Consider the following 11,652-nt stretch of genomic DNA (forward strand, 5'->3'; position numbering starts at 1 on the left):
AAATCTAAAAAATTTCATCTTCACTTCCTCACTATAAAGACATCTCTTTTCTCATAGTACCCAGTGCACCTTTAGAATGGTATGGTGCCCGCTCCGCCCCTTTTAATGTGGCGGCTACCCCTTACATGTTCCACGTACAGAACAGATGTTTCCTGTTTTCCTAAATAGGGAAATACGGACGTCTTTCTGATCACCTCTCATAGAGAACGGATTTTGATTCTGCTTCTGTGTTGCTCACTTCTCTGCTGGCAGCCCACCTGCTTGCCTCCACCCCACTGCTGTCCTAATTGCTTGTTCTGTCACAACGGCTGCAGTTACCGCTGGCTTTCAGCCCCAGCGCATCTGCCATTCTTTGCCTCTTATCACTTTGCCCAAGTTCCTTGACTTAGTCACCCCTGGCAACAGTAAGAACATCCCCCATCCATCAGTCAGTCATTTGTATTGCACTGGGTGGGATCCTTTATATTTTAGTTTTTCTTGACATCACACCCGTTAATTGATGTGTATATAATAGTCAGGGCAAGACCAGGCCCCTTCCTCTGTGGAGCCCCACGAAGCCATATTTCTGTATTTTGGAAATGTTACTTTTCAAGATACTAGCAGCTGGTTTTCCAGCTTATACTAAAACTTAACCAACCTCTGGTATCTCTTGAAAGCCCCTTTAAGATTCCTCAGTGACAACAAGAGGTGCATAGGCTGGAGAACAGCTTACTCAGAGTCTTAGGAAATGGTATCCCATTTCCTGAATGAACCAGAACATTGGTGTTGGCATTTGGAGCAACAGGGGGTAGCTTTTCAGAGAGCTGGGAATAGTCTATTAGGATGAATGTAAATATTTAATTAATATGTAGTTTAAATTCTATTGGCAAATAGTAGCAGATTTTTGAAAACCTTTAAAGTTTCTCTTAAATTAGTTTTTTTTCCCCAAAGCAATAAAGTGATGTGGTCCCAAGTGGAACATGAATGACAATTATTTCTGCTTGATTATTTAAACCACGCCCCAAACAACTTGACTCACATTCCACAGAAGGGCTTTCTCTTCACACAGAGAAAGAAAACACTTTTGAAAGTTTCTGGAAATTGTTATTTTCTTGTTAAGGGTTCTTTTCTTTATCCAGAAAAGTTGTAGAAGTAGTTTTGAGATTTTCTCAAAATCAAAGGCCTGTCAACTTAATGCATTTGAATTCTACTTAGCTATATGTGTTAATACCAGAATTAATTTCTCCTTTTTCACATGAAGTTTTACTTTGATGACAGACAAAGAGCCAAGGAAGGATGCCTTAGCCATGAAATACAAACATTGAAACCATTAGAAAGCCTAGTCATAACAACAAAATTTATGAATATTTCATATTTTTAGAATGCCCTTACTACTGTATGATTCTTTTGTGTCTATGTAGCACAGGTTTATTTTTCATTAAATTATGTGTAATGGTGCATAGGCTATTTGTGAACACTATGTTAGAAATGAAATTAGACTGCTTTGTCCAGAAAGAGTACACTTAAAGGAAGATAAATAAGAAAGAGAGAAGGGATAATTCGCAGAGCTCTGGGAGAGAGTCAGTGAGCCGCGTTAGGGAGACTCAGAAGCACGAGGCTAGAATTAGCAGAGTTAATAGTCTACATCCAATTCTTTACATTTTAATTTAAGACTGGCTGCTCTTCTCTGTAGCTAGAGTTGGAGGTGTACATCTTATAGCTAGGGCTGCTTCCTGTGGCTATTTTTCACTGGGAATATTTTATGAGACTCTGGGAATACAGACGTATAAAATAAGTATATAACCAAGGCATGTACTAATAATAACTCAAAAAAATTTATCTTCAGTACAGGTATAATTTCACCACTCATTAAAAAGACAAAAGCAAGTTTGCCTGTGAGTGAGATGGATGAGCTTGTTCATTTTTACATCAAATGTTCAATCTTTGCTGAATGTTTGATACTGCAAGACATAGATCATCTTCACCATTTTTCAAAGATGATTAATATTTTGATTTTATGATTGCAAATGCCAAAATGTTGCTTAACATGAATACATAGTAAAGAATGGCAGGAACAGGTTTAAGGCTATTTCCGATTCTGTTTTTTTTTTCTTATCCCAAACCAAAATTCACTAACTGATTTATTCTGAAAAATGTAATCAGCAATTCAAATAGCAATTTACAAATCAAACACTTGAATATAACACAAATCAAAATATACTGGGGAATGATGGTAGAAAAATATTAAAAGTTTGTTTACCATAATTAAATTATCAATGTTCTATAAAAGTAGAAAACATTGTGTGTACAGTATAGCATTAGCTAGTAATCTTGGGTCTCAGCTGGCATGATTCTGACAAATGTTCATTGTCATTGCATGGTGTGACAGTGTGCATGGAGCCAGGGATGTGTGTGTTCAAACAAAGGCTGTAATGTGATCAAAATAAAACACCGCGAAACATGTCGGATTCAGTCATCATTTGATTTTTTTGAGTTAATTTTGGGTCATTGGATGGACAGAAATCATTCACTGTTGCTAGCTTTTTGTGATCCCCCCACATTCAGTTATGTGGACCCCATGGGGGTCTTAACTTAGGGAAACTCAACTCTGTAGAGTACCTACAACTGCTCTGGAAGCGGTGAATTCTCTGTGTCAGAGTTAACTACACACACACACACACGCACGCATGCACATGCACACGCACACACACGCACATGCACTCATGCACACACAGAGAGGGAGACAGACAGACACACACACCTGATGGCATGAGGCATATGTCTACAGTCTATAGACAGCATGCTAAACTTGCTGGTCCCTTGACTTGTATTCTAGCTGAGCTTTCACCAGGGCGCCCAAAGTTCCATCCAGATGCTTCTGTGGGGACTAAGTGACCTGATCTACACATTCTACGAATGAATTGATTGGGTTCCTTCTTTTGCTGAAAAATAGTGTGGAGGCCAATTTTGGAGAAGACCTTGGTGTACTATATAAATCTCTAAAGGATGCTATGTGCACACGTATCAGAGGTAAAGAAAGCATGTATCAAATAGACCTATCTTTGTGAGTCTAATGAGTAACCCCTAACAGTGAGAGGGGGTCTAGAGTCATTGTCCTGGCCATGCATAGCCAACACAGAGGCTTATGCAGAGGGGCTCAGTGTCATCTTGGCTTCCCACAAGTTGGGTGTTTCTAGAGCTCAGGAAAGCCAGGTCACCTCTGTAGAGGAAAGGGGGTGTTAAAACTACAAATTGCCTCTCTCCCCACTATTTTGTATGTGGGCTCCTTAAGCAAATATCAGGACAGCTATTGGAAGGCACAGAGTGACATTTGTAATTAGAATTTGTTCACTTTATTATGGAGGCTATTTTCTGTTTTCTGTGATGTCCTTTCTGAGAGTGAGGCAAAGAGAATTAGCTTCATACCCTGGATTTACTAAGAGCTTCACCCCACCTTCCAGACATCTTTGCTATCAGTCTTTCAGTTTTTATGTCTTGAAAGTTGTATGTTGTAAGAAGGGCACTGCACACTGAAAAGTTTAGCTGGTAGGCCACCGTCACGTGGCGATACACACATTAATAGAAATGGGTTAAGTCAGTATGCAAGAGATTAGCCAATAAGAAGTTAGAGCTAATGGGCCAAGCAGTGATTTAATTAATACAGTTTCTGTGTGAATATTTCATGCGTCCATGCACGTGTGCACGTGCGTGCGAGAGAGAGAGAGAGAGAGAGAGAGAGAGAGAGAGAGAGAGAGAGAGAGAGAGCGAGCGCATTGCAATGACCAGGAAAGATCTAGAAGCCGGCATCAAATCTGCTTTATAAATTGTGAAGTAGTGTGGATGTGTAAGCTAATGCTGCCTCTCACCTTCCCTCCCAGAGTCTGCAATTCTCGGGTTCATGTTAACTCATGAGCTCAGACTGTTACCAGAGATGATGATGTGAGGGCCAGAGTCTGGTTCTTGGCAGCCCTAACAAGCAGACTTGATCACCTGTCTTTAAGAGGCTAATTAAGTAGATACGTGGTAGTGAGGCTCAGAGAAAGGAGATGGATTCAGTGGTCACACTTGGAAGAAGAACCAAGGAAGAGATCTAAGGACTCACTAAGGTTGAGGTTTGAATAGAAGGCAAGCGTATGGATCACTGAGCAGTTCTGGTGAAGGTGCAGTCCCTGCTCCTTTAATCCATGGTTGCCTTGGCTCTCCCTCTCCATCAACCAGGTGAAGCCTCTTTCTGTGAAACAGGTTCCTTCTTCTGTGTGTGTCAGAGCTTTGCTCTTCTCTTCTTCCTCCTCCCAGCATGAGACTCTTGGGAAAATTCGATTTCTTAGAGATCACTGTGGTAGCCTGATGGCCAGAGGAAAGGGGACAAGTGTCATTCCTTAGAATATTTTTGTCCTCTGCTAAGACAGTTGGAAGATCTCAGCCTCTTCATAGTGGGCTTTTCTTTCTCCCTAATCAATCTCCTGATGGAGCATCACTTTGTCCAAGCTCATGCAGTCTTAGTAAATGTCTTCTCTTCTTTTTCACACACTTTGGCACTCACACTTTTGTCTGAAGTTCTTTGTTTGCGGCTTTAACTTTTCTTCCTTGTTTTCTCTGGCCAACTTGGCCAGTAGACCCTTTACAGCTTCGAGGATCATCTAGAATAAACCTTTTGTCTTTGGAACTCTTAGACAGTTTTTGTGTTTCTTCCTTGTAATGTCATTCCTTCTGTGCATTTTATGGGATGTAATGATACTCTTTTGTGGTGCACTCACAGGTTTATAAATAGCATCTCATTTGATCCTCTGACATTGGAAGTAAGATTTTTATTCATTCTATGGGTAAGGAGTCTGAAGCTTAGAGACTCCTTTCCCAAGGGCAAATAGTAGACTCAAGTGCAGGATCCGCAAGGTCAAAGCCTGTACCCTTTTATCAATAAATGCATATTCTGCGTTTTCTTCCTCCCTTCTTTTTTAAATTTTTTTTTGGAGACAGGATCTCACTATGTCACCCTGGCTGTCTTATTAGATGTACGTGGACAGTGAGCTTTATCACACCCAGTCACTTTCTTTGTGGCTTTCCCCATGGATCATTATTGTTTATTATGTCATGCACATAAGATACAGGTGTAAAACAAGGGACCTCATCTCCAGAGAAGATGAAACTCTCTGTGCAGATGACAAGGTTTTTAAAGTAAAGGAGACTAGATGTTTATTCTGCCATTGCTTCTGATATTCAGAAGAGTTTGGGGGGCAAGGAGAATTCAGGAAGAATTCCCCATGTGAATTGCTTTCAGGGCCCACCGCAAAAGAGACCCCCTCTTTCCTATTAGTTAGCAGTCCTTAACTACCATTGCCAAAAGAGCTCACTTGCTTCGTTTTTACCACTGGGTAAGTTCACTAACATCTTTGTGCTTTATTTTCCTCATTTATAAAGTAATGATGACAGTTTGTTCTTACCTCAGAATTATTTGAGGTAAATTAAATATCTGAAGTTCTTAAAACTGCACCAGGGACCCACTCAATGCCATTTGGCTTTGCCAACACCGCTTCACCACACTCACAATGAGGGTGAGGATGGTGACTAAGAGTGACCCTCTCCCTGTAGAGGAATTGAAGACTTTATTGCTCTGGATGACTTTTAACTGTATGCCTAAACAACAAACATTCCCCTAAAGATTCGGCTTTTCACCATGTAGAGAGTCAAAAGATGTATTCTAAGACCCATAGCAGTTATCAAGGTAGGACGCCACAGTGCCTTGACCAGTGGCGTGATGCTGGAGTAAATGTTGGCATACTCAGATAGTTGCTTTGATAGAAGACTCTTTAAAAACTTCAGCCAAAAATTTCATTTTGTTTCTCCAGTGCCAATTACATCCCTCAAAGATAGACGCTGTGCTTTCCCGTAACACTCTGTATTGCAGATAGATGCTGTATCTGTACAGATAACACTCTGCATTGCATTTGAGAAATTGCTATTGCTAAAAGATATTCTGTTTGGATGCTTAGATAGTGGTGGGGGGAGAAGAATTAGGACCAAAATGTTCTCCAGTTAATTGTGACTGCATTCCTACTTACAGGCAAGTTTACATTTTACTATCTTTTCCTGTACCAGCTAGAAAGTGCTTTGGTAGGCATTTATCATTGAGGTTTTAAAAAATTGTCAAATTTATGGAACTTGAAATTCTCATAAAGAGTCCGCCGCAGGATTTTCTACTTTTATTGTTACTTTAAAATGAAATAAGTATTCACGCAAAGGCAAGCCTGTGCTCATCACACTTTATAGAATTTCTAAGACTAACAGAGACCTAGAACACCCAGATTAGTGTACAGAACAGTGTGAACTAACAGAGACCTAGAACACCCAGAACAGTGTACAGAACAGTGTGAACTAACAGAGACCTAGAACACCCAGAACAGTGTACAGAACAGTGTGAACTAACAGAGACCTAGAACACCCAGATTAGTGTACAGAACAGTGTGAACTAACAGAGACCTAGAACACCCAGAACAGTGTGAACTAACAGAGACCTAGAACACCCAGAACAGTGTACGGAACAGTGTGAACTAACAGAGACCTAGAACACCCAGAACAGTGTACAGAACAGTGTGAACTAACAGAGACCTAGAACACCCAGAACAGTGTACAGAACAGCGTGAACTTGGCGAGTTATTGATGAATAGTTGGATCATTGTACATTCACTTCAATTCATGGCAGAAGAACCTCCCAGGATAATTTGCTAATGGTCACACAGTGACATGGGAAGTGGAATGAACATTTCCTGATGTCATCATGCTTTAATTATTGATGTCATATTTAAACTGTAATAGGAAGATGACTTTCGATTTAGTCTTTGAATAACTTTAGGATGTGCGAATATATCAAATTCCTAGTATAATATCTGTTACACCATCGGAAAGCAGTTGTAAGAATTTGTTCATACATGTCAAAGATTGATTTAAGGGGGGACTAATTTAAAATGTCTGTAAGTGATTTGTTCAAGGTGTGTTAAGTGATTCATTTCCTCTGTCCCTGCCATAAGCTTTTTGTTCCCCTCTGTGATATATTATTATGGTTTCTCATATACTACCAGTGACTTTTAGTTGAAACAATCTGTCTCCCCTGGGACATAACCCATCTCTTCTCCGGATTTCTCGAATGTTCAAATCACACCAGGTTTCATGTTGATTGATTTTTTTCTGCTGTTTTACAGGATGGAAAAACAGAGTCAAGTTCATGCACCTGTTTGAAGGGACCCAAACTGTCAGAGATAGGAACAATTGCCTGGATGATCACGCTCTGTGATGCCCTCCACAATTTCATCGACGGCTTGGCGATCGGGGCATCCTGTACTTTGTCTCTTCTTCAGGGACTCAGTACTTCCATAGCAATCCTGTGTGAGGAATTTCCTCACGAGTTAGGTGAGAGACCCTGCTCATAGGGCAAGAGGTGTTGGAATCTCGCACTGAGCAAATCCTGTTCCTGCACTGAAATGAATAACCCTCTGCTGGAAATTGTTCTTCTTCTTCTTCTTCTTCTTATTTTGAGTCTTGTCCCCAAATAGAAGGAAGCACAGCTCACTTGATGTTTTCTTCTTCTAGGGGACTTTGTGATCTTGCTCAATGCTGGGATGAGCACTCGACAAGCCTTGCTCTTCAACTTTCTTTCGGCATGCTCCTGCTATGTTGGGCTAGCTTTTGGCATCCTGGTGGGCAACAATTTTGCTCCAAATATTATATTTGCACTCGCCGGAGGCATGTTCCTCTACATTTCTCTGGCAGATATGGTAAGAAAGTTAAGTATTTTATTTTGTGATAATTTGACTTTTGCAAATGAGTGTCTGAGTTATGAGCTGAAAAAGCAGCCTTTTGGTTTCCCGTTGTCTTCAAGGCCTGGGAGGTAATCCAGGTAATCGGAGCTTTCCCACCCCAGAATACCACACTGTGTGAGGAGTTTTCACTCACACTGACCCGACATGGCTGTCCTTGGTTCCTTGGTATCTGATCTTATTGTGAGGAGGTGAACAATTTTTACTAGAACAGGGCTATTTTCCAGGGACCCTTTTTTACTATATGATGAATAAAACTTTACTTCTATTATAGTAGGTTCTTGTAAGGCCTGATCCTCTCTTGCATAAGGATGTCACATTTAGAAGAATAAATAACTTGGTAGAGTAAATAACTTTTTTAAATTCAAATGATTTATAATAAAAGATTTTGAAGTTAAGAAAACACTATTATACTAATTTAAGAAAAATTAAAATTTAGCAGTGTTGTTTGCTTGTTTTGTTTGGAGACGAGGTTTCTCTGTGTAACAGTCTTAGTTGTCCTGAGATTCACTTTGTAGACTAGGCTGGCCTTGAACTCACAGAGATCTGCCTGTTTCTGCATCCTGAGTGCTGGGGTTAAAGGCATGCGCCACCATGCCCAGCTGAAATCTGACAACATTTATACTGTATTTATGTCTGTAGGTGTATGCCCATGTGTACCATGTGTATGACCGTGTGTGTGTGTGTGTGTGTGTGTGTGTGTGTAGATAAATACCCTATGCCCTGTGTGTTTTTACAGGCATCATGGACAGTTTTCTAGAAAATGATGTGTCAGAGTATGAAAATCAAGGAATATTTGTTTGCATTTGGAAGTTAACGTATTACACATATAGTTTAATAACAACATCTCTCTTCTCTATTATAACCTCCCAATTCTAAGTGTCTGGTTCAGTTTGCTGTTCAGCGAAGACCCTTGAGAAAGTGAGGATTCAGCTCTTCAGAGAATTATGTCAGGCCCTGTCTTTACTCCAGAGGGCCACTTCTTCCTACAGTGTCAATGGCTCTGTTAAAGTTACTCCTTCTATAGGGGTGACTCAAGCAATGCTCTGCCTGGCACAGTAGTTTTGTCATTTTAGAGCTGGCCCCCATTTATCCCGGTAGGAAGGTCACACAAGTTCTGACTTGCCTGTGGACACTGGGGCTTCCTAGTGTGGCTATATACAGGGCGCCACAGCGCAGGTAGCAGACCAGACCAAAATGTGTTTTTGAAACTGGACTTAAACGGCCCCTTGTGAAGCCTTTGCCATAGGTGCTATTGCCGAGTAAGAGCAAACTTATTTATTTACCTTTTTGCTGAAACACTTAGGATTTCATTTGTTTTCACTATAATGAAACGATGATAATCTTCAACACTGGACCCACACAATTTATTATAAAACCTTGTTATGCTGTGAAGACAGAGCAAGCGCAGTGGGACAAACTAGAAAAGACAGGAAGTAAATGAAGTTCCTTCAGCACATTGGTTCAGGCAGCTACACAAACTTTTCTTCCCTCCAGCCAGTCCTGAGAATTATAAGACAGGTGGGGTAGCTGCTTTCTTGAGGTTTCCTGTCCAGGATCAAAGTCAGAATTTAAGCAAACCAAAATGTCACACATCTAATAAAAAGGATCCCAAAGACCACAGAACCACAGCGTGGTGGCACAAGGCAGGACGATTAAAAGTTCCAGGTCATCATCAGGGACAGAGTGCATTGTAGGTCAGCCTGCGCTGAGCAAGAAACAACAGCCAAGCCATATAGAAGACTGACTATCAACAGATAATTTAAAAATATTGTGAAATAAGAGGAAAAGTAGTATATATAAAATGGGAGATGAAAAGGCCCCTAGTATAACCGATGAAGGACTATATGCCTGAGGATGAAACCTGAAGGATTGAATTCCTTAAAATCTGATGTGTAGACAGTGGTGTAAATGGAAGAGAGTGGAGGGCAGAATGTTTCAAACCAGGTACATCCCCTGTAACTGCGTGTTTTACTCTGGATGCCCCAACGCACAAGAATTTCTCATTATGAGACCCGAACCAAACCTTTGACCTGTCCGAAGTAAATGCTCTTTGGCTCTGCAGAAACCCCAGACAAGCATTTCGGGTTTCGCCACAAGATGGCGACAGCTGTTTAATAATGTATCTTGTAGTTTCCAGAGATGAACGACATGCTGAGAGAAAAAGTAACTGGAAGGAAAAAAGATTTCACCTTCTTCATGATCCAGAACGCCGGGATGTTAACCGGATTCACCGCCATCCTGCTCATCACCTTGTACGCAGGGGAAATCGAGTTGCAGTAGCCGGAAGTGGAGCACAGTGCTAAGGAGGGAAGACATTTAACAAGCAATAACACAAAACATCTCCAAAGGGATTTTTTTTTTTTTAAAAGCGTATCCTATTTAGTTAAAAGAGGATTTTATTCTCAACTTGAGTCTAAGGAATCTAGTGACTGGTTCAGACATGTAAAAGAGCTGAAATTTGTTGTTAAAAACATTCCTTAAAAAGTTTTTGGTTTCAGTCTGACATGGCTGGTGGATGGGGGCCTTTGGTAAATACCTGGTTTTCAATGCTTTATGCATATTAGAAAATTATCATGAGGCAAAAGAATCTATCAGCAGACACACAGACCCAGAGAATAACCATTTAGGAGGTCATGTAAGGTTTTAAAACTTGGTTGGATAAAAACTTAAAATGTTTTCAGGGTAGTCGATTTCAATTAATGTGTTGGGATGCTTTCAAGGGCAGGTGCATCGGATGTGGGAGAAGATCAAAACAGCTCCTGTCCACCCACGAAGGATTCCAGAGCTCTAATGATCCCCGGAAAGAAAGATTGCTCACGGTGTTTGTTCACTTTCATGTCTTAATCAGCGACTTGTACGATTGTTTTGAAAGCTGTTCCAAAGTAACATGAATTAGGAAATATGAAGGGCGTTGGGCTTAGGGGTTTGTCTTTGAGTGTAAGCTCGACCAGACTCTGCACAAAGATCAGAATGGCTTCACAATGACTTCCATTGCGGTTCCAACCCTCAGAAACGGCAGAGGACTATGCAGGACTGGTCAAAACTCACCACGTTCCGGGCTTGCTTTGCGATGGTGAAGAATATGTTGGGTGGGAGAAAGAAATTGAATGTAATTTTGAGCAATTTACTTTTTAGAGATAAGCATGATTATTTAGCAGAGAGAATTTCAGTAAATGTAAAATAACAGCTGGGCTGGGCTGTGTCAGAGACTGACGACAGAAGCGTGTGCTCATTAGGAGTGAAGGACAGCCAGTTGGAAACGTCTTCTTTTATGTTCAGCGTGTATTTTTCCATATGGTATACCTTTGGAAAAAGCTCAGCATACTGTCATTATTTTTCTGCCTTTTGAAAGGGACAGAGCTTGTTGAGTTTTTGACCATTAGTCTGAACTGAGCATCCTAATATCAATCCACACTCCCAAGTAACTTGAAAAACAGATGATTTAACAGTGATGAAAATTATTAATAAAAAACCAACAGTTATCTCAGGAATTATGTTTTCCTACAGGCCAAAACAATGCAAATTGGATAACCATTTAATATATATGTTTATGTATAGTCACCCTGTGTCTGGCAACTGAAAAGTGTCATTTGACCAAACAGTAAACAACTTTGAAGCCATTTTGTCACCTGTTTTTCTTTCATTATGTCTTTGTTTTGATTGGCTACCATGTTCCTGGTGTTATGGGGGAGAGTGACAAATAGGAAATTGATGTTATGTTGTTTATTTCAAAGTTATCTAGCAAATAAATCCTACAAAGATTTATTTTTCATTTCAATAAACATAATCTATACTATTACATATTTCCTATCTGTGCTTAATAATATTTGCTTTTTAAAGGTGTAGGTTATATGTATTT

At 40.3% G+C, this 11,652-nt stretch overlaps 1 protein-coding gene across 2 annotated transcripts in view; it reads left to right on the top strand.

The window, feature by feature from the left end:
* Positions 1 to 11,413, top strand: part of Slc39a8 (solute carrier family 39 member 8) — a 55,659-nt gene extending 44,246 nt beyond the window's left edge. For both annotated transcript variants that reach the window (XM_050145403.1, XM_050145472.1), the window contains exons 7-9: positions 7,176 to 7,383; positions 7,564 to 7,748; positions 9,924 to 11,413. In XM_050145403.1, the coding sequence (XP_050001360.1) occupies positions 7,176 to 7,383; positions 7,564 to 7,748; positions 9,924 to 10,073 (543 nt within the window). In that variant the 3' untranslated portion in view covers positions 10,074 to 11,413. The remainder of the gene's footprint in view (positions 1 to 7,175; positions 7,384 to 7,563; positions 7,749 to 9,923) is intronic.
* The last annotated feature ends 239 nt before the right edge of the window (positions 11,414 to 11,652 follow it).

The sequence above is a fragment of the Alexandromys fortis genome, unplaced genomic scaffold (genome assembly GCF_014885135.2).
Source record: "Alexandromys fortis isolate MF-2015 unplaced genomic scaffold, M_Fortis_MF-2015_v1.1 scaffold_19, whole genome shotgun sequence".
NCBI lineage: Eukaryota > Metazoa > Chordata > Mammalia > Rodentia > Cricetidae > Alexandromys > Alexandromys fortis.